This window comes from Suricata suricatta, chromosome 2 (assembly GCF_006229205.1).
Source record: "Suricata suricatta isolate VVHF042 chromosome 2, meerkat_22Aug2017_6uvM2_HiC, whole genome shotgun sequence".
Classification (NCBI taxonomy): Eukaryota; Metazoa; Chordata; class Mammalia; order Carnivora; family Herpestidae; genus Suricata; species Suricata suricatta.
Window position 1 is genome coordinate 23621439 of NC_043701.1, and position 24200 is coordinate 23645638.

A 24200-nucleotide genomic window follows, 5' to 3' on the forward strand; every position below is an offset into this window, starting at 1 on the left:
CACCTAATTGCTAATCAGTGATCAAGTCACTTCTGGGATTTTCTTCCTCTCTTCTATTCCTTATTTTCTTTCCTTCGCCCACCTTTCTCTCTCTTTTTTTTTCCGAAATATAGAGAAGGGCCAGAGGTTTAGAGGTGGCAGAAACCTGGCTTAGCGGAGAGAAGTCAGATGCCCTAACTGGTCTCTCCTTTCCCGGCCCTCTACCATCAACGTGTGAGCCTGCCAGGCTCTGAGGGTCTGGGCTCAGCAGGAACCTGCTAGGCTAACAGGTACCATATACACCACAGACATGGCGAAGTGGATGGGAGCAAATCAGCAACTTACTTCCACTTCACTTCAACTATTATTGGAGGATAGGGACATTATGAACCCCAAGTCAGGGAGGATGGGAAGAGCAGGGAGGAGTCCAGGACCACCAACCTTTAAAATAATGGAGATTCAAATAAAAAATGTTATTTTTGCCTACTAAATCCCCCTGTCAAGTCAGTTTAAAAGAGAACAAATTATAAATACTGCACATTTTCGCTTATGAAGTCAAGTCACAGAAACAGCCGAGACCAGACCTCTAGCAACAAGGGAGGACTGCTCAGGCAGCCGCATGAAGACGTCAGAGAGCAGCCTGACAGTGAGGGGCGGGAGCACCAGGCCCAGAGCATACTGCCACCAAGCAGGTGCAGGGGGTGAGCTCACAATCATAATTCACATAAGGAAAAAACCATACTTACTCTACATATTTTTAAAGCCTTCCTTTGTCTCTCAGACAATGCCATGCCTAGAGTTTCACTGAAATCAGACTCAATGTCTCTCTCACTATGAGGAAATTAAAGAAAGCAGGTGACAAGGAAACTAGCTCCCTAGCTTAGAACTACAAGGTGAGCTTTCTGCATCCCTTCTCCGTTTCTAGATATCCCCCATCTGTCTTTTTTTTTTTTTTATGTTTGTGTGTCTGTTTAAGTCCAAGTTAGTTAACATATAGTATAATGATTTCAGGAATAGAATTTAGTGAATCATCACTTACATAGAACACCCAGTGCTCATCCCAACAAGTGCCCTCCTTAATGCCTATGACCCATTTAGCTCAGCCCTCCATTCAACACCCCACCAGCAACCCTCAGTTTGCTCTCTGTATTTAAGAGTCTCTTATGGGGTGCCTGGGTGGCTCAGTCGGTTAAGCCTCCGACTTCAGCTCAGGTCAGATCTCACGTTCGTGGGTTCGAGCCCCGCGTCAGGCTCTGTGCTGACAGCTAGCTCAGAGCCTGGAGCTGCTTCTGGTTCTGTGTCTCCTTCTCTCTCTGCCCCTCCCCCTCTCATGCTCTGTCTCTCTCTCTCTATCAAAACTAAATAAAACATTAAAAAAAAAAAGAGTCTCTTATGGTTTGTCTCCCTCTCTGTTTTTATCTTATTTTCTGTTTTTCTTCTCCTCAATCTTTCTTAAGACCTAGGTACAGGACAAATGCAACCTCTCCTGTGAAGACCGGATGGGGATCAAACCCGATCCCCAACATCAGGGACTGGGAGCTAAACAAAAGGTGAGGTAAGTTTTCTGCCCTGTAGTGCTGGGAGAGGGAGGTCAGACTTGGAAAATGCTCCAGGAGAAGTGGGCACAAAAGTATACAAGGAGGCCAGAGAGCCCAAACTGCACACGGGGAGCCAGGAATACAGGACAGTGGGAAGATGCTTAGAGAGAAACAAGTGTGAAGGCAGGAAGGTGTGGAAGGGCCGGGCCGTGTCCACGGAATGGTGAGAAATTCTTTGTGACACTGTCTATGGACAGCAGAATAGGAAGACTGGAAGTAGCATTACAATATTTTATACACAACTGCCTTTGATTTTATGTTCACTTAAGGAATTAGATGCTTTTCTGGAGGCATCTGGGGATCCCCAGAGTTTGTGAAAGGAGCGGGAGTGTGCATACAGAAAGTAGTCTGACAGCAATATGAAAGTTTGCAAAGACCAGAGGGAGCAGGACAACTACCTCAAGTGGAGTTGCAATAATTAAACTGAGATATAAGGAGCAAATAGACTAACAGTCAATGGAAGTATTATGAAAAAGGGGATTTGAAAAAAAATAACTGTGACAGAATCAGGTGAACATAAGAACATCATGGATTCTAAAGTTCAGGAAAAAGGGCAGAGAAGACATTATTTAAGACCAACAAAAAAGGTAATCAAGACAGTTTGTCAGCAGGGATGAGAAATCATACGGAGACCAGGAGCTACATTTTGGACATAACAGGTGTCACCTATTCCAGCGGTCACCAGCTGGAAGCAGCTCCGTAGAAGGAGAAAGAAGTTACGAGTAGAAATATTCACACGTCAGCAAAACACATGGTAGCTGAAACCTGTAAGTGGGAAAGGTCACACGGTAGGAAAGACCTCTCCTGTTTCTGAAACAACTATCATCTATACAATTCACATTAGTATTAATCTAATACTGCCAAGAGACATATTTCTGTTTTCTCACCAGTTATTCAAATATGTTCCTAATTCAACTAGATACATTTTGACGTAATCTTGTCCCACTTAGACTGTAAGCAACTAGCGACACAGATGATACTTTATTCATCTTTATTTTACCTCCATGAAGGTACCTAATAACCATATGTGCCTTTTCTAAAATACTACTTCCACAAAACAGGAGTTTGTAAGGCTCTAACCCAAATGCCTAGAATAAGGCATGCCACTTAGTAGTTGCTCAAAAAATATCTGCAAAATGAACTGATTTCACTAGGCTACCACTGCTGGCCTTCTTAACATATCATGTGATTAGGCATCACCAAAGTTTTAGGGACTGAGTCCTCAAAGAGAATAAAGCTACTTGACCTTTGTCTTCAGAAGACAGCTTTCTGCTCAGCTGCCCAGCACAGCCCAATCCGCACACTTGTTGAAACCAGAATAGGAAAAAAGGCAAAGTTGCAGAAAAAAATACCTTGTTCAAAAAGGCCTGACTGAAGACAAAACCTGAGATTCCTATAGTTACAGAAAGAAATTCATGCATAGCTCTGCAGGCAAAACGTTAGACATGGTGCTCCAGAATACAGCCTTGTAATTATTCTATTCATCACCCTTGAATGGGATGAGCATGGTTCATCAAAAGCTATTGCCAGGAATGATTCCTCCCAGAGCATGGCATATTTCAAAATGCTGCTAATCACTTCTCAGCCTTTTGGCTAAGATCAAGTATAGTATCAAAATGCTGCTAATTGCTGAAGTAGAAGCGACAGAGGCCCAGGCTATGGCAGCCTTCCTAAGTGGACAGCAGCATTCATCCTCCAAGGAAGGGAAATAAGACAAGTGTCACAGTGAGCCTACTGACAAAACTAGAAACATGCTCTCAAGTATCAATTATTCTACAGCAAATGCATAAACAAGCTAAGTAACGACAAAAGAATAAACACAAAGATTTAAAAAATAATAATAATAAACACAAAGATTAAAAAAAAAAAAAAGCAAGACAAGACGGGACCAGAGGTGAAAGAACATTTTGACCCTTTCCTGTGGATTACTTTTGCACAGGAGGTTGTTACCAAGGTACAAACCCAGAAACAAGAACTCTAACCAAGAGCCAAGTGGCCAGACACATGAAGAAGCTAAACAATTTTCCTTGTGACTATTTCAAGTTTGGAATCAACGTGCTGACAGGGCCCTGCTACCTCTTTGACAGCTGTATGGAAGAATCCTCCCTTGCCTCTTCCCAGCTCCTGGTGGCTTCTGGTCATCCTTGGCATTCCTTGACTTGCAACTACCTCACTTCAATTTCCATGTCCACTGTCACATGGCGACGGGCCTCCGTGTCACAACCTCTTCTGATAAGGGCAAGAGTCATTGAGTGTAAGGCTCACACAAATCCAGTATGATCTCATTTCAACTTCAATTACATCTGCAAAGACCCTATTTCCATATAAGTTCACATTCTGGGGTTCTAAATGGACCTGAATTCGGGGCAGGGGGGCAGGGGGGCACATGGCACTACACCTATCATCAAGAAACTACAAGGAAAAGACTGACCAAGCCAGCAATCCTCATGAAATAAAATTGCAAACTTTCAGGAATACCTGAAAATTTGCCTGACAAAAGTTAACCAGCAAGCGAAAGCGAGAAAGCAGTTCCAGGTATCAATAAATGAACTTGTTTCAGATAAGAGCAAACAGCTTCACTTGGACTTGAAACACATTATAGAACAAGAAGCTTACAACTACATTACCCTAATTATGAAGATACAGCCCTAAAATACCATTTCTATCACCCACCTGTGAAGAGTTGATGGAACCTACACCTTAGACCAACAGACACTGAATATACACTGCCTTCTTGTACATACACAGGTTGGTTACACCCTCAGCAAAGAAATATGCAAGTAACCAGAAGTATTAGCCTAACTCTCTGAACATAAAAAACAAAAACAAAACAACAACGAGGTCAGAGAAGGAAACCCTGGAAAGTCAGTGCTTAAAAATGGAATTCACCAATTCTGAATGATGTGTTATTTTGCAAACATACAAGATGTTTTTTAAGACTTTTTTCTTATTAGAAAAGTTGTATGCACTATCTCTGTATAGGTCCTTTTAAGATGAAACTGTTGGAGACAAAAATATTGAGAAAGACAGCAAGGGTTAAATTTTTTTTCCAGTTGAATACATCTATATCCCATTTCACTTTACACTCTTCTACAACATGAGATAATCTATACACTGTCACAGAGCCCAAGTGCAAAAGAATCTGGTCTCTGTAAACCAGGAGGTATAGGACGTTTGAAGATTTGCAATTCAGCACATTTTGTAAGGTTTTTGGCACATAAGGGTTATTTTTAAAGAGGGGAAAAAAAGCCTGTCCTCTCCCTACCCCCAAACACAGCTGAGCTGAATCAGCACAAATCTCCCCCTAAAATAAGATCCTAGTTTGCAGAGAATAAGCATGGAAAGTTCCAGCCCCAAGGACGACATTTCAGAAACCTAGCTAAAAAGATCTGGAGTGGGTGGCTTAAGAGAGACTGACCACAAATCATGTTCCAAACAGAAGAACTTTCACCAGGAAACTGCGAGCAACTTGGGAGTCCAGGGGAGAGTCTTTAATAATAAGCAACGTAACATAAGAGTATTACCCAGATAGGACAATCTCGAGGATTCTGGTAGCTAATGAATCCTTTCCCACAGGTGAGAATACAGAAATTTCCAGGAATGCAGTTGAAGGTTTTAATTTTTTCATTTAACTTAGAGATGCTTTCTGAAGAGGAAATTACAATATACATCATACGAATACCACATTTTCACCAAGAAGCAGTGTGCTGAGCTCCACACCCCGACGCCCCCTAAAGCACAGATGTACTTTTCAAAAGCTGCACATAAAACATTCAAGAACTCATTACCTAAAAGGCATTTTGGTGGAAGCAGGTAGAAAGCTACCTTGCCAAGAACAGCCAGATTTTCAGAAATAGACAACTCTACAGTTTTGGTAATTACTTTCACCAGACAAGTGAGTCAAAGATCATTCCCAGAGTCCATAAGGTAAAGTGCATCTAGATGACCCTTGGTCTCCGGTGCATCCTGACACATTGCCTTCATGTCTAAGTGGGAGAAGGCTTACTAAAAAAATGCACAGTCAGAAATCACAAGTCATTCAAAACATCTCTGGATTTAGTGAATATCCAGTCATTTATTCAAAAGAATTTACAGCCACATTGATGGTAACACAGCTGGCACAGAGAAGGCAAGGACAAGCAACCTCATATAAACCTGCCAACTTAAATCACAACGCATTCACAACCTGAGGGCCTGTTCTGATCATTAAAATAAAGGACTTTTCCATAGCATGAGTGAGTCAAATTAATATGAAGTAGAAAATGAGGAGATGACAAAGGAAATGTTTATAAAAACCAAACTAAAATACATCTCAGGTAATTAAGAACAAAAATCCCCAGACTGCCAGCTTTGCACTTAACACAGCTGATTAAGTAACACACTGCAAAAGACAGAACTTAGAAGTGTTTTTAAGGAATAGGACAGCCCTGTTAAATAACAAGCAAGGAGTGACGGAGTTCTTCCTCATGAAAGCTCCAGGTCCTTAAAGAGCTTCCAAAAGGTGAGTGAAAAACTGCTTCTGCTAAGGAATGTTCCTCCGGGTACCTTCAGAGATCTGTCCTTGCACAGGGGAAGGAGCACTGAGTGTACCTCAACCACTCCCTGGCTTTGGGCCAAGATGAAAAAGCAACCTGGCCTTTCCTTTCTCCTAGATGCTCCTAAGTCACACCTATGCCAAGAGATCAAAGAGAAAAGGAAATCAAGCCTCAACATTGGCTTAGCAATGCTACCTATGACCTCACATTGTCTGTGTAACTAGCAGAAGAACATGTAATCTGACATGGGTTTCTCCAAAGAACAATATGATGAAACATCACTTCACAGGGACATCTCAAAGACTCATGAGATCATGTCTAGAGGGCTGAAGGCATTCAGAGGGCTGATCTATGGTGCTCTTATCACCTGCTGAAATCTGTAGACCAGGATACTACAGCTAAAGAAAACAACTTCCTGTAGTATGGCAGGCATGTGTTATATACAAGAATTGACATTATCCCAAAAAGGACCATCACCCTATGTATCTACATTATTCAGTACATACAACATGGGGTGGGCCTTTCTAGATGGCCTTTAATTTAGCACAGCAATGAAATGCATAGACACCTAGATAAAACAATTGCTATAAGCTTTCATTTCTTTACTTGTAAAAATAGGAATGATAAATCTTGCAATGGAGTAAACTTAAGAAAATTAATTAAAATTAAATAAAAGTGAAAATACTGACCCTGTTAAGCTTGAATGAGCATTATGTAAAGTGTCCTAAGAAGTCTGTCTAGTTCACAGTACAAATTAGAATGGCATGAAAATCATACAGAAGTATTCACCAAATTGCAAATGAGCTACATCTTGTTCTATAGTTGGCATGCTAAGGAAATAAGCTTATTAATAGTAGTTGGGTCGGCAACAGGTTCTTAAAGCACATTAACCCAGAATAGAGGCAAGATCATTTACATAAAATATCAACCATTTCCAGATTGACTCGAGAGTCTTGACATGAAGAGACAATCTCATGCTACGTCTTCCACATCTGGCTAACCCTGGGCAAATCAGGTAGGGCCAATTTCAACCTCACTTAATATATTCATATCTGGATCCACAGCCTGCATCCCAGTGCTCCCATTTTCCCCTAAAGTTAATTAATTTGGAAGGAATTTATTGAGCACCTACTGTGCATCACAAACTCCAAGTACTGAGCCCCGGGGTGGTGAGCAAAACAGATGTGGGCCCCAGTTGGCCTAATATAATGAATCTAACGAGAGAGAAAGAGAGCAACACAGAATCTCTCAAATACATTAAGATGTGAAAATTTATGTACAAATTATTGGAAAAGGTGGGTTGACTTTCTCGGCAAAGTCGAGTTTAAATGAAATCTGAAAGACAACTGTGAGATAAAGAAGGAAGGGGAAAGGAGGACAAAGTGGGTATCCCGAACAGAACGAATTCCAAATGGAAACACCCGAGGTGAGACGGAGCATAACGTATTTCAGAAACCTAATGAATGCCAGAAAGGTGGCCAGGAAGTAGACAAGAAAAGGAGTAGGAGCTTCTTTCTGTAAGGAGGCTGGAACCAGATTATGCTTGACCTTGTAAAGACACAAGAAGCAATTAGAAGCTAAAAGTCTTAGGCAATGGCAGAGCACAATGTTACTGTCATTGGTGAAGCTTCCCATAGCTGCAGGTGAAGAAGGGACTGCAGTAGGGAAGAATGGACACGGGAAAAGCAGTAAAAAAAAGTTCCCAGTAGCATCAGTGAGAGATCTGAGACAAGACAGGAGCACTACAATGGAAGGAAGAAAAAACACACATCTACAGCAGGAGTTGGTGAGGGACTGGAATAAGGGGGTAAAGGGAGAGACGGTGTCAAAGATGTCTCCCAACAGCAATAGACAGGCATGACTTCTGGAACACGGGAGGAAAAGAGATTTTCTGACAGAATATCATGACTTTGGTTTTGAACATGACGGATTTATGAGTCTGGTGCACGTGAAGACAGATCATTTCCATCTTCCCCAAGGAGCTCCATGCCCCCAAAAGTACAAACTTCAGAGAGAAAAGTATAAACTTTCCAAAAGAGAAAAATCATCTAAAGCAATATGAATTTGAAATAACTCCTGATATTACTTATATCCCAGTAACTTCCCAAATGTCTGCATTTATCAAGAGAAATGCTCAATTTTAAGTGGAGACAGGAGAGCCTGGACTGAGCATGTAATGCCAAGGCTGAAGCTTCTATGAATGCACTCTTGCTTCCTGCAATCCCATCTCTTCCACCTGTCCATTTTTGATCCTTCAATTGTCCAAACAAGTTACAAGTCTGAATACAACAGTTCCCATGGTGATGGAAATTGGGCAATTAAGGGACAGGAGGTACCATGATTTACAGGTCATCTGTGAGATTCTACTTTCGAGATTCTATGAGACAGGAGAAAATTCCCAATGAAGATCTCTTATCATTACCTTCTTCTACTGAGAACAAAATGACTTAGGCACACAAACTCGTTCTTTCAGTGGGCTGACCTTCTCTAGGCATTAAGGAAAATATATATACATAGAAAGACACTGTTCCCACTGCTAGCAGAAGACTGCAGCCCTGGTTATTTTTGGAGGACATCATTCTCAACATCTTATACCCACCTAGGATATGACACCACAAAACTGAAAGACATGTGGAAGTTACCATGGTTTCCATTTCTCCACTATACTGGGGCCATGAAGAATCCCAGAAGAAAATAACAAGACAGTTCTTCACCATGCATATTCCTTAGTCAAGATTTCAGTGAGAGCACAGATGGCAGACGGTAAACAGAGGATGGGGAGGGAATTCTACCAGGCGGTACGGCAATTCAGACAGCTTCTGAAACACTTCCAAGATACACACGTATCCTTCTACGTCTCTCTCATCCAGAGAACACACAAACATACGCTTTACACAACACACACACACTTCACACATACACAAATGCCCGAGCTGGCACTCATTTTGTGGAACCTGGAAACTTGACACCACATCTAACCGATACTACTCCAATCTGTGCAATGGGCTGATGGCACTCAAATTAGTTGTGTACTGGTTCAAATCTCATGACTCAGAGCCAGTTTAAAAAAAAAAATCATAACTGAGAAATGGAGAAAGCAGCATTATTAAACACAACACCACAACATACTTAACTGGCTTCTGGCAAAATATGAAAGGCTAATATCATCCTAGATTCTTGTAACAATCCCATGAAAAGGGAAAGGCAAATAATATTCCTAGTTCACAAGTGACGAAACCAAGGCTCAGAGAGGTGCGTGTTACTTTAATTAAGGCCCTCAGCCAGACATAAACCTTGGGAGTGAATCAAAGTGAATTTCCACAACTGAAATGGAGACCACTGAATCCAACAAAGCACCTCAGCAGTTTACCTTCAATCTTATTTCTCTACATTCTAGAAACTCCTCAGAACTGTCATATTATAGACTCTCTGGGATGGTCAAATAATAGTCTGGGCAGAGAAGATGATTTTACCTCCATTAACTTGCTTAAGCTGTGACAGGCTGCCCTAATCAGCTTTCATGCACAGAGGCACATAGGCGCACATGCTCCCTCTCGGTGCCTCTTAATCACCATGTGCCATGCTGAACAGCTGCAGAGGTCTGAAGGGAATTGGCAGAAATGTGCAATGATGTGCTAGCCACCCCCCTGTGGCAGCAACTGCCCCGCCTGCTCCCAGACTCGAGAGAAAACATGGGTGTTCGCTGTCGCAACTGATGGACCCAGAAGACAGGCAAGTGGTTTCAGGTGGTGAGTCAGGAAAAGCAGTTTGCATCAAGAATGTTCCAGCCCAGCAGAGCTGAGCAGCATCCTACTCCCCGCGCAGGGAGACAGTATTCATCATTTATACAATGTCACCGTGGGGGACAAAACTTGGGCTCAGCACAAATAGAATCCAATCACTCTTATGCAGAAGAACCAGTAAGTGAGGCTTCTCCCACCAAGAAGAAAACTAATTGCTTAAGAATTGTCACCATATCTGACAGTAGAGGTCAGTCCTTCTATCTGGAGATGTTGGTCTGTATTACAGAGGCCTGGCACATAGGTTCTGAGAGCAGAACCCTGGGCTCCCCTTCTAGGACCACTCAGCGGTGGCTGCAATGAGCTGTGATCAACGCTCCCAGGAATGAAACAGAATCAGGAAAGGGCAATATTAAAGAAACCAGGGAGATGCCTGAACACATGCCGCACAAACAGCTGCACGGGAATCAAAGATGCGCCGCCACTCCTTTCAAGGTGATTCTGGATGGATTTCACTAGAAATCCACACTTTTGAGGGAATTCCTTGTTTGCTTCTATGCTATTGTGTGTGAGCCAGTAATGAGTGGTGGGATGTAAACTTGGTGAAATAGAGATGTCGACATTAGATCAGATAACAGGAGATCTAGAAATTGAAAGAGGCTTAAAGCCATCATTTGCACTACACTTCATGAATGAATGCTGCATTCTGTCAAGTTTTATACAATGACAAATGAGCCTATTCTCTGAAGGAACCTGAGGAGATTTAACACTCATTTTAGGAAATCCAGCTTCGTTTCTGTACTTCAAAATTAGCAATTTCATCTCATGCCAACTTCAAAATCTCTTTGCTATAATTTATATTTCTAGTGACTGTGGTATACAATAAAATTGCTTATGTTTATGATAGACTACTTTGGTGTTAGTTCAAAATCCAGAGCCTTATCAAACGTGTGACATCGTTAAAAATCTGCATTAGGTAAAGAATGCTAATGTGGCATTAATGTGTTAAGGCCAGACAAACAGCAGAATGGCCTTAATTTTCTGAAAATATGGGAAAAATCAACCCAAAACATGCGGTATTTTCCAGAAGAATCCTCACTGGAGCAAGTACAGAAAAGACAAACCACAGTCTCTCCTTGAACAGATTTCCATCAATTGCCATCAAAAGAACGATGCCATTCATTTCCTCTGTTCATCAGGGACACAGACACCTACCAGCCTGGAATGCTGACAGTGGGGAAGGCAGGGAAAATAAGGAAATGATCAGAGGCTCCCTCTCAGCCTCCCAGAACAGCAAGTTCTACAGCTGGTCAGAGATTATTATGCTCTAAGAATACAAGGAAATGCACTCTTAGGGCATCTGAGCTATTGCACTAGACAAGAAAGTCAATGTGCTGCACCAAAGGCTCCACAGGACTCCTGGGAAACCACACAAGGCTCCCCTCGCACTTGCAGGAGAAGCTCCGGGAAGTATGACCAGCCGAAGAAGTGGAGGAGGCATCCGCACCATGGTTCATTTCAGGAAGCAGGCTCCCATTCCCAAAGAGCCCCTCTTCTCGACAGCCAATCTATCCCTCAAAAGTAGGGGAGGCAGAAAACACCGGAAACCTTCCTTCAGTAGCATATCCCACAGCACAGACTTTTAATGGAGGTGGCTGAAGAGAACAAGAGAGCCAAGTAGCTGAAGCTCAGGGCAATATGCAATTATTGAAACTGGAATTGAGCCTGGACCCTAGAAAGAGCATGCTGCGAGGTCTTTGGCAATCACACTGTGGTCAGGGCCCCAATTTAAAAATTCTCCCATGGGATACCACTTCCCGATACACAGGCACGTCCCACTTCAAAAGTAATTCCACTTGACTTGGTGGAGGAGCGTCATCTGCAGGTCTTCAGGATGCCATCATGAGGGCCCCAACCATTTGCAAATATGTTTCTGTCATCCTTTACCTTTTTCCCAATAAGCTTCTTTCGAAGAAATTCCCGGGCTTCAAACATGTAGGGAATGTCATACAGGGGACGTAGTTTCTTGTTCTTATCCTAAAAGAAAAACAAAGTATCACATCAGGAATGAAAAACAAGACACTAGAATACATCTGAAATACGCTATGTTAGAAATATACTACCTCCTCATATCACAGATACTATCTAAGTGCTAGATACACCATAAATGATTAATAAATATTTGCATAAAATGCTTTACAGGGAATAAGATTATCTTTCTCACGTGAGAGACTAGCGCCCAGGAGGGGCGCCTGGGTGGCTCAGTCGGTTAAGTATCTGACTTCAGCTCAGGTCATAATCTTGTAGTCCGTGAGTTCCAGCCCCACATCAGGCTCTGAGCTATCGCCTGCTTTGGATTCTGTGTCTCCCTCTCTCTCTGCCCCTCCCGTACTCATGCTCTGTCTGTGTCTCTCTCCCTCAAAAATAACTAAACATTGAAAAAAAAATAAATATATAAATAATAACTAATGGAATGTTTGAAATTACCCAAACTGAAAACAACCTAAATGGTCATCACCTATACTACCTGTGGTACAAAAGAAGCTCAGGAAGTATTAGGGCCCTCCAAATATTTATAGATACACTATGAATCTAGTTCCATTATTCTATAAGCCATTATTAAGCACCTACCAACTATTAGACCGATTCAAAGCTCTCTGTAAATACAGGTTATAATACTAGATTCAAAATTCTTGCAAACAGAGTAACACAAGAAAAAATATAAAATGGCAACACAAAGCAGTTTTGAGTAAGTGCTAAACTGTGATATAGACTAGGGACTAAGTGCTATCAGAGTTCAGGGAAGTGGAAAGAAAGAAGTAATCAGGAAATGTTTCACTGACAAGGTGACAAGGTTTCATTGACTTAATGTGAGTTTACAGGATAAGAAAAAACTAGGAAGAAAATTAGAGTTGAAAAAACAGAACAAGCTAAAAGAGGCAGGAAAAAATAGTATTTCAACCCAACACTCACACATGTGAATATCGACATACACAATTCTTTCATTATCTCATAGGTCCCAGACTTATCCCCAATGGGGTTACTAACCTAAGCAGTAGAATTTTGGGAATATGAGAGAAAGTTCTAGAGGAACCGGACAAAAGAGGAAATGGGTAGGAACTTAGGAGATATGAGAAGGATTTTAAGAAATGAATTAACAGAATGGACAAAGGAGCAAAAGAAGAATCCAATATTCTAACTCATAGTGGCACATCCATGAAGTCAAGAAATGTTTGTCTTATGATTGGGGGGGGGGAAGGTAGAGGATGTTAAAAGAAATAGGGAGGTGCTGATTGGATTACGTGCTATGACTACTTTAATGTCTCTCCTCAGCTAAGCCCCTAAGTTCCACAAGAACAGGAATGCCGTCCACGTCTGTTATTCTGTGACCCTGGAGCCGAGTATAGTACCTCCCGTCATACCCAAGTAATAGTTGGATGAACTAAATACAAAAGAAATACGAAAAATGATCTATATATACAAAACCCAAACAAGCTAAAAGAAAGAGACTACATGTACAGATTTCAGACTCTCCTGGACCATTAATGCTGAGGAAAATTCCACAAAGAAGAAAATCAAGGAGGCGCTCCTGACCCAGAGGTGTGCTGTTGCTTACCCAACCTGTACAGTTAGCTCACCTGGCCTCATCTTTACCATCTAGTGAACCTCTGACAAAACAAGACCCCTTTATAATCTATCCTACACTCAAAGAAGCATTCAAATTATTTCTAATTTTTCTAGTTGAAACGACAGTCACCAAAAGGCAGCAGCGTTATGGTACTCTGCTCGGACGTTAAGGTGGCATGATTGAAATGAAGGCAAGTTTCTATTCCTTTTTGGATGTGTGAGCCTCCACATGCTCTCAACAGGAACAACATGCATGGCCACACTCTGACCAAAGCCCTGGGGCATCACAATCAGTCTAATACATGAGGTATGGCCCTGAATATGAAAATCTCTAAAGAAGCAAAACACTGAACTAAACTTTTTCTTATAAGAAAAAGAAAAGGGGAGATGGGGTACATGAGAGTTGCCCAAGTAGAGGGAGTTCTGGGTAACACAAGGGCAGATATACAGGGTTATGGATATTTTATAAATATCTGGTCAGTCTTACCAAAATAGTGGGTCACGACTATGGAGCCAAGTATAATGTATAAGCCATAAAACAGAGTTTTTGAAAACAATGATATAGTAAGAATGCTTGCTAGACAGAAGATTCTAGGTGCCAATAATGAACAGGATTTTTCATAAAGACAAAATCAATGGTTATCAAAATAAGCCCTTGGGAACAAACAAGTGCCAGTGTATTCATATTCACCACGCAATAAAGGACAATCTATTTACAGAGAGTAGCTGTGTAATTACACAAGCCTAAGTGAACAACATTTTAAAAAGTAAACTGAACAATATATGGACATTTACCTTGCAGAGCCTCATAATCTGTCACAGAACCTAAATATGTGAACCTTACTCTAATTATTCTGAAACACCAAAAAGATCACAAGGCAGTATCACTTGACTGGAACTCCAAAACAATGAATGAAAGCTAAGAAATACGGTTCTATTCAAGCATTCAGATGAGGGTCACGAAATAAGGCACCTAAATGGGTGAAAACGGCTGTCTGGGGGGGCCTGGGTGGCTAAGTCAGTTAAGCATCCAACTCTCTGATTCTGACTCAGGTCATGATCTCATGGTCGGGAGATCAACCTCCATGCAGGGCTCTGCGCTGACAGCGTGGGGCCTGCTTGTGATTCCCTCCCTCCCTCTTTCTCTCTTTCTCTTTCTGCTCTTCCCTGCTCACACTCTACTGCTCCCTCTCTTGCTCTCAAAATACATACATAAATATAGAAAGAGAAAGAGAGAAAGAGAAAGAGAGAGAAAGAGAGGAAGGAAGGAAGGAAGGAAGGAAGGAAGGAAGGAAGGAAGGAAGGAAGGAAGGAAGGAAGGAAGGAAGGAAATGGCTTTCTGAGTAAGAAAGACTCAACAGGACTGGCCCAAGACAAAATGCTCTCAAAGAATGAAGGAAAAATAAATAGTATACCAACAAATATCCCAATCAAAAAACGGGCAAGTTCAGAGTCTGATTACATTTCTCTTATGAAGCTGGGAAAGAACTAATAGCACAAGCAGAAAACAAGGTATCACAAGTGAAAATAGAATGATATTGTTACTCTAACCCTTCAGAGCTAGTAGCTATTGACATCTGCAAACATCTTACAAGAGAGATATTAGAAGTCCCTAGGAAACCACAAAATAAAAGCAATTCCTCCAAATTACCAGGTACATAAAAGCCTTTGAAATCTCTAAGAGGCAATTGAGGTATGGAATGTATTCTGAGAAAACAGGACTTTAGCAGAATCTTGCCTGATAAAAAGGACTGTCTAGTTTAGAATCTAATTTACACAGAAATATTTTTTAAAAAATAAAAATAGAAGAGAATGCTTGCTTTATCTGGTGGACAGATAATACACAAAACAATATGTGCTGTAATCACTGTTCATCCTGAGAAAGGACCATTGTACATACAGATAGGCCCTGAAATTACTCCTACATTAGCGATAACTAATTATCTACACCTCTCACTGGTTTGGAGAGGGAGGCTCCCACATCTTAGCATCTAAAGACACACCTGGCATTTTTACAGGAGTTATGTTTGGCTTGTTGCCAAAATGCTGTTCAATGCTAATTTGGAGGGAATGAAAGAGACCTCCAATCAAGGCCTTATATTCAACCCCCTAATTTCTAGCCCATCCTGTAGCTCAAATATCTAATATCCCTAGGGATACTCCAGGAGTTCTCAAACAAGACCTGAAGAAACATAAACCAGGGCACCTGGGTGACTCAGTCAGTTGCCTCGTGATTTCGGCTCAGCTCCTGATCTCCCAGTGGTGGGACCAAGGCCCCTATCAGGATCCACACTGAGCTAGATGTGGAGACTGCTTGGGATTCTCTCACACTCATACTCTCTCTCAAAAATAAGTGAATATACTTTAAAATAGGGGGGGGGGGGGAGAAAAACCATCAGGGAAGGGAAAAAAAAAGACTAATAAATGCAATTCCACTAAAATTCAAGCAGTTTCTTAGTGAAAAGACTTCATAAACAAAGTGACAGACCAAAGCACAAATGCTTAGGAGCTGATAGTTGAAACATCTAGAAAAAGCAGAGCAGGATGAGAGCAAGCTGGAGTGCAGAGCTACAGCTGTAATGTGATCAGGGTCTGTTAAAAACAAAGACTCAAAGAAGGTATGGGGTTGAGCCATCTGGAGAAAGGGACAACAGACAAAGCGAAGACCCTGAGTTAGGAGCATGCCCAGTGGGCACCATCATAGCTCAGGTGGCATGCAGGAGGGGAGAGCAACAGGGGGTAAAGACACAGATCAGACTTAATGAAAAGGTTACGCTGACCACTTTGTTGATAACACACTCTAGCAAGGAAAGGGTAGAGCAAAAGGAGACCCATTAGGAGATTATGACAGTAATCTGGGCAGGTAATGGTGGTAGATTACATCAAGGAGGGAGCAGTGAAGGAGGTAAGAAGTGATCAGAATCAGGAAATATTTGGATAGATGGCATGAGAAGTGTGAAAGGGAGGAACCAAGGATGACTACAAGGGTTTTTATCTGAGCAAAAGGAAAAAGAGATGGGGTCACCAGAGGAGATGACCAGTTTAGTTCCTAACATCATACACTTCCAAGTCTAATAGGCTGGATAAACAAGGGTGTTAGAAGGAAAGCTGCGAACTGAAAGTACACATTTGGGAGTGGCTGGTACACAGGTGGTGTTTAAAGCTATGAATCTGAATAGGACTTGAGGACTGAGCCTTGAGACACTATAACATTAAAAAGGGATAAGAGAAAAATCAGCAAAAGGAGAGTGAGAAGGAGCATTCAGTGAGCTGAGTAGGGGGAACTACTCAGTTCGGCCCTAGAAGCCAGAGAAAGTGAATTGAGAAGGAGGAAATGACCAATGGTGTCAAGTGCAGCAAACCAGGGCGGGGGGGCAAGGCACTAAGATTTGCATGATGGATTATGTTAAGTAGAGGTCATCCATCAGTAGCTGAACAAGAAGAGTTCTAGGGGAGTAGTGGGGTCAGAAGGCTGACTGGAACCAGGAATGGGAAGCGAAGGACTGGAAAAAGCAAGCACATACAATGCTTTTGAAAGCTGTGCCACAAAGGAGTCTGAAGGGATTACGTGCCAGCTGGCAGAGGAGGCAAGGTAAAGAGAAAGTGCTTCCGTTTTCCATTTTTGATGAGAGAAAGGACAGGCAATGGCCCAGTGGAGAGCAAAAAAGTGACAATGTAGAAGACAGGGGACAGAACTTCCAAAGCAATGTCCTTGAATAAGCAAGGTGGAAGTGGCTTTACATGAGAGCACCATAATTCAGCTTCAGGTGTGTGCACGCAAATACTGTCAGGTTGGCAGATGTGGTCTGAGAATCACTGGATATTCTAATTACTTTTATTTGCTCTGTGAAGAAAGGAAGAATTCTAACAAATCAATAAAAAAAAAAAAAAAAGAAACAATCCAACAGGAGAATTGACAAAAGAATGAACAGGCATTTCACAAAAGAACTCTAAATGGACATTAAATATATATATTTAAAAAAGTAATTTTTAATTAATAATCAAGGAAATGAAGTAAATTATGATACTAGAGGACATCGACTACATTGGTAAAAATTTTTGTGGTGAGAATGTGGGGAAATGGAAGTACCCTGTAACCACAGATGGGGAGTAAAAAATGGCTCAAATATGATGGCATCTTGACACAGTGCTACTTTGTCATCATCTGGTTACAGTTGAAGATATGCACCTCTATAATTAGGAAATTCCTCTTAGAGGTAGGTATATGCCCTAGAAAAGTCTCCAATGTGCAAGACAAATGTAACAACATTCACAGTATGTTTATGGTACAATCCTAGAGTCAACTACTACAGAGCTGTTAAGCTGAATTAAAGCAACCCAACAAATGAACAAACTTGAAAAAATATTGAGTAGGAAAAGCAAATTGTAGGATGATATAGTAAAATTCCACTTAAATACTAACTAAAAACCACATGCAAGAAACACTGTTCATAGAGCTATATATGCATCAAAAGTATAAGAATGCAAAGAAATCAAAGACAGGTTACTGATGTGAGATAGGCAGTGGAAAAAAGAGAAAAGGAACAGAGAGAAAGAATGGGTTTGAGGATGCGTACACGGGACTTCCAACTTGCTCTGTGAGGTTTTCTGTCTTTAAAAGAAAAACAGAGGATCTGTAGCACATGTGGTATGATACCAAGGCTCAGAAAGGAATGCCTACTAGATTATTCATTCCATAATGTTGGAATGTTTATGAAGCAAAAAATGTTTAGGGATAGGAAACCCCAAACCTTGTTTGGTCAACACTTTCCCTTTGCTCAGGGAATATTTCATTGCACAGGAATAAAATATCAAACAAACAGCCATTCTTTTCCTCATAAAAAATGAATTAAATTCCATTTTGTCCCTCAAAAAACAAAAGTTCATAGATCTATCCTTCCATGAGATAGAAGGGAATAAGTTAACTACAAATGTGCTATCAAATAACCAGGGTCAAAAACAAGTTTGATTTTTAACAGGAGACCTGAACTATAATAATATTAACTAAAGTAACCAAGCAGAACTGTATGAAGGTTTTTTTAATGACCATTGAAATCAAGTAAGAACAGACATGATCAGATTAAAATGATAAAATTTCCAGCAGTAAATAATGGCCCAGTCTCAGTTGTCCTGACACACACACACCATTGTGATAAACAAAGGCCCCTATTTCCATTTGGATTATAGACTGAACATAGGAACATTACCACATGCCCTGGGCCTATTTATGATCAAGAACCTTTCAATTCCCTTGGCAGCCAGGAGACAGAATCCACATGGATATCCACTATTTTATGTTCCTTAACACAGAGAGGCATATTGTTAATATAGGTGGTCAGCTAACTTGAAAGCTACAGTCAGCACCGAGGGAAAGGTTCAAAATTGTAGCTGTCTTGTTCAAATGGAGGACAGTTTGTACCTTTCTACATAAAGGACCACACAGAGAAAGTTCATATATCCAAACATTTCTCCAGGAGTTGTTTCATAGGGGGAAAAAGGCATTTATTTCCTAATTAGCTCCATTTTACTCTGCCAATCAAAATATCTCTCAAAGGTAAATGGGGTCTATTAAAGAGACACGGTCTGAGTAAGTCCCAAATTCTCAAGGCAATACATTTCATACAGATCTCCATTAGGCAAAGAGGGAACGGTAAACAATCGAACCTGAAATCAAATTGGAAAAAAAAAAGTGATTATAAATTTTCACAGGTATATGATTAGAAGGGCTGTACTTTGAAACCCATAATTATGCCCGTGAAGTTCTGCTGTTTTCATAGGACTCTCAAATTTCTTAATTTTTCTAACAATTATATTTGATCTTGCTGATCTCATGTCTAAGGATCTAATAATATGTATAAAAACATTGGGATTTGGGGCACCTGGGTGGCTCAGTTGGTTAAGTGCCGTACTCATTGTTTCAGATCAGGTGATGATCTCAAAACTCATGAGTTCAAGCCCCACATCGGGCTCCGTACTGACAACACGGAGCCTGTTGGGATTCTCTGTCTCACTTTCTCTCTGCCCCTCCCCTGCTCTGTCTCTCCCTCTGTCACTCTCAAAAATAAACACTTAAAAAGAAACTGGAATTTAAGGTATAATAATAAAAGCTATTGTTAATGATGAGGTTCAAGTTGAAGGAGTTAGAGAAAACAGTAGAAACAGAAAGGTCATTTTGACCTTATTACTATCCTTCTCACCTCCAACAGGTCATAAAACCTCATGAGAGAGATGCCCTTCCTATATTCGGAGGAAGGAACGGAGCATCCTTATTTCCAAAGAAAAGTAGATACTGCGAAGAATCGAAACAGGCCTTGACACTTCCCTCATATTCTTTCACCTATCATATTTCTACCCAGCATAAAAATACTCAGGTCTGTTTCACAGCATCTATATCTCCTTACAAAAGCTCCCATGTCACATAAATCTTACATCAAATAAATCTGTATGCCTTTCTCCTTATAATCTATCTTTGTCAGTTTAATTTTCAGACCCACACAGGGACCCTAGAGGGGAAAGAAAACTCTTCTCCCCTACAATGAGACCCCTATGACGCCTAGAATAACGATCCTATCGAGCAGGCTGACCGCCCACAGCAGTGCTACCTGGGTGGTGGCAAGGATCAGGATTCTGATTTTACAGCAAGGAACAGAAACATTCCTGGCTCATGTAACAAGTAACAGCAGAGCCGGGATTTTAAACCCAGCTATCTCAGAGGCCCATGCTCACTGCTGGTCAGCAGGACACTCTGTACACTGGACTTCTTACTCCCAAAAAGCATCATCACCTGTCAATGGCTGTCACATTTTGGTGTGCCTAAATCTCGCCTGGGAGCTTGTAGTCATGCAGACTGCCAGGCCTACACCAGATATTGTGATTTGGTAAGGCTGGAATGTGATTTTCATAATTCTGTATTTTTAGTAAGTAGCAAGAAGGTCTGTGGGCCACACTTTGAGAAATGCTGCTGTACATATTTTGAAGTATTTGATTAACGTCAAATGGCTAAACAAAATAAACAACTAAATAACGAGGAAATTCAGCCGTTATCTCTCTATATGTAGTTGGAGGTAACTCAATTTGCTCCCTGAACTTCTAAGCAGATAATACACTGAAACATTCTAGTAATGGGGGCAAAACAAGATTTTCAAATATTCCTCAAGTCTGCTACAGAAGACCAAACGTGGAATTGGACAATCAAAGAGAGAAAAATCAACCTTCCCCCTGGCAGGGAACAGCAAATAAGTAGGCATATCCTCTCTCCTGCCTGCCCCTGTCCTCAGACACACAGTGGTCTAGACCTAGACTAGCCACGGTGACAGCAAGAGAGGAAGTGACAATTCCCCCGAGACAGGCCCAGTTACAAATGTCTTCTGGCAACCTGCCAGGAAAACGGCTTCACAGGATCCAAAGACGGAAAGAAGCAGAGCAAATTTAGGCAGCCTCATGTCCTTGAAGGGACTCACCCATCATCTGCAGTGCACAGCATATGATTATGTTCCACAGGAACTTGCACAGCCCCAAATTAAAGTACCATTTTCAAGACCGTCATGAAAGGGGGGAAAATGTCTCTGGAGACTGTTCTTCTACTCAATTACATTAACCAACTATGAGCATTTTCAGAAGTACTTGCTATTTATTGCTCAGATGCAGTAAGACTGAAGGAGAGTAAAGGGGGGTGTGGGGGGTAGGGAGGCCAAATATCAGGTCCTTTTCCCCGAAGACCCTGTTAAGACTTTAAGAGTAAATATGTTAAAAGGCTCTATGGGATCCAAAAACCATTATCCAAGTAGCAAACCATAAGGGATCCCTTCACTTAGCTACAAATACTTCTGCAGGCATAGGAGAGAGTGAAATAAAAGAACAGTACTACCCCTCACAGACCTCAAGGCTAGAGAACACCAGAGCTCGCAAGGAGGAACCTATGTAACTCACAGCAGAGCTGCTCCCAGACCCAGGAAGAAAACTGAAAATAAAAAAGACTCTGGAGTCCTGCCCCCATTGCCTTCTCCCCGCACAGGGAAGTTTCCAACAACTAAGAGGGCAAAATCTTGTCCCCCACTCACCAACTACTCTGAAAATAGAAGTCTGCTCCAAGGGGGAACTACATCTGTGCCACCTTTCCTAGAGGAATAGTGAGGATTCTGCCGATAAGACTTGGATAATGAGACAGAAAGGGCATCGGATCCTTGAAGGGAACAAAGCTCAAGTTCACTACTCCTGAAGTCAGAGACGAAAGGGCTGACCTGGACCTTGAAATCAAACATTCCTCAAACATTTGATGGCAAGAAATGATCAAGAGTAAGTGAGCAGCTTGCTGCTGATCAATAGAATAAAAAGGCTGGGCTCTAAACAATGATTCTGGCACCAGCAGCTCCTGGATGCTCATGTGCCTCAGTTTCCTCCTAAGAATCAGCAATTTAAGAATTATCTGACATTACACAAGTCAAAAGAGGAAAAAGCAGGCAAAATTATTTCAAAACCCTGTAAAATCATATGAGGGATAATATTAGTACAAATTAAAGCAACTCTAAGTACACATTCAAGCAACATCTCAGGTAACATAAACTCCATGGGAAAACCAAATCTATACTTTCAGTGCTATGGAGAAGCAAAGCTACTTAGCTGAGTTAAGTTTTACAGCATCTAACATGGATGTTAACAAGAGCTAAAATGTCAAGAGACAGAAGAGATAAGCCAAAGTTACAGCACTAATCACTTTCTGCCTTGTATTACCGTAATTTAATTACTCCATATAGGTCTTATCTTCCCTACCAGATCACAGGAGGGAAGATGGCTATGAGAAGAAACGGACCTTTATATTGCTCAGAAAGTGCCTAGCATTGTGCCATATTGCTAGAAAATACAACATGCTGACTGAGAGAGTAAGATGGGGCAATAAAAAATTTATTTTTTAAAAACTCAAACTACACTTCTTACGATTATAGGAATAAATGGAACTGGTTAATAAACATCAAAGTGAATTTTAAAAGGTTGAGGGAGGGGGCAGGGTAATATCACTGTAGGTTCATACCGCTGTTAGCAGAATGAATGCCTCCCATAGAACACTACTTGAATATGAGCTATTTCTAATGTCTCTACCTTCCGGCTAATATTACCAAGTAAGATGCAATACTACAAAATTATATTACTGAATAATGATTAAAAATGTTCCAGGCTAGCTAGCTCACTGTATAAATATAAAATCTAGGCTCTCTGTAAGCAGTAATGCAAAAGTAATACTGTAATCACAATGTGTAATGTTAGAAAAAAACAAATGCACAAAATCCAAAATCAGCCTGCCCTCTTTTGACCTGGCCAAGAATTTAAAGCAATCTTCTGTTCTCTCTGCAAGTGTGACATGATAAATTCTCTTACAATCTTTGGGGGTAAAAGAATACATTTGATCATTAGCTAATGGCTATGAGAAGTACTGACAGAGCACATATAGTACCACTCACAATTTAAGTAAAGCTGAACTGATATTTTAAAAATATCAAATGTGGCAGCTCAACATGAAAGTAAATGATAGTACAATATAAAAGGAGATTTCCTAATGTGGAATCAAAAGCACAAGTGTCCTGCAGAAAATTCATACATTTGAGATTAAATTTAAGCCTAGACAAGGCCATGTGCTGGGGTGGGCTTTGTGATGGTTAAGATAGAAGGAAAGAGAAGGCCCAGGAAGCTCGAAGGGCCCTTCTTTGTTCTGGAGACCAATGTGCAACAGTCCTAACAGGTGCAAAGTTATGCTGAACGACGCACTCTTTGTGTGCTGTTCAAATGAGCAAATGGCACTGGGAAGAAATAAAAAATAATTAGTGACTCTCTATTAGGGCCTCTTTCTACCGAGCTAGTAGTTGTGAGGATGGATTGCAAACATGAATCAATGTTAACATAGGAAACTCCTTCATTAGAAAGAACACAAAATGCCTGCAAATAAAAAACCAGAGTTTAAAGGTGGAAGGGAAAATGGAGCAGGGAGAGAGAACCTTCAAGGACAAAAGCAGGCCTGGAGGTCTGCGAGGTAATGGAAACCAGCAGGGACCGGCATATCACAACTGGCTCTTCCCTCCTGGAACTGCTTTCCTTTTCACTGGAAGCTCATAATTAACCAGTTGGCCCCAAATCATGTTTTCTAGTAATGGAGAAATCTTCTCCCACACTTCTTACCCTTCATCCCCAAGCTAAAAATGGAGAGCCAATGCCCTCCGAAGAGACAACCCCGTTACTTAAAGTACAGGCTCCCTGCCAGATGAAACCCATCCAGCACGGGGATGTGCCACAAGCCCTCCCACAGTTCTAGAAGAGGAGGAAGGAAAAGAAGGAAAAGAAAATAAATCTCTTATAATAGGAAACCAATTTTCTCTGTAACAGACTGCACGATTAGGGAAGCCCATTCAGAAGATAATTTTTTGTTAGAAAAAGGTTTCTTTGTGAATGCCTTTCCTTCTTCACCATATTAAAAAATAATTATTAAACTTCCTTCCTGGAACAAGACAGAGGGAAAACAATGCTGGATAGGACACCATTATTTAGCTAGTGCCAGTGGAACCTTCAATTGAGCCAGATTTCCAGTCAAATTTGTGCAATAAATTGTGGTGCGTTTCAAAACCCCAGACTGAATTATATAAGTGTGCAGCCTAAGGTCTCCCTTTAGACACTGAGCTTCCGCCTTGCCAGTTGCATCACTTCAAGGTCTAAATCAGGCTGTCAGGTCTAGTGCC

The 24200-nt window shown here is 41.2% G+C and overlaps 1 protein-coding gene across 1 annotated transcript in view; it reads right to left on the minus strand.

The window, feature by feature from the left end:
• Positions 1-24200, minus strand: part of SND1 (staphylococcal nuclease and tudor domain containing 1) — a 413215-nt gene that overhangs the window by 255569 nt on the left and 133446 nt on the right. The window contains exon 11 of the mRNA XM_029923894.1: positions 11800-11889. Within this exon, the coding sequence (XP_029779754.1) occupies positions 11800-11889 (90 nt within the window). The remainder of the gene's footprint in view (positions 1-11799; positions 11890-24200) is intronic.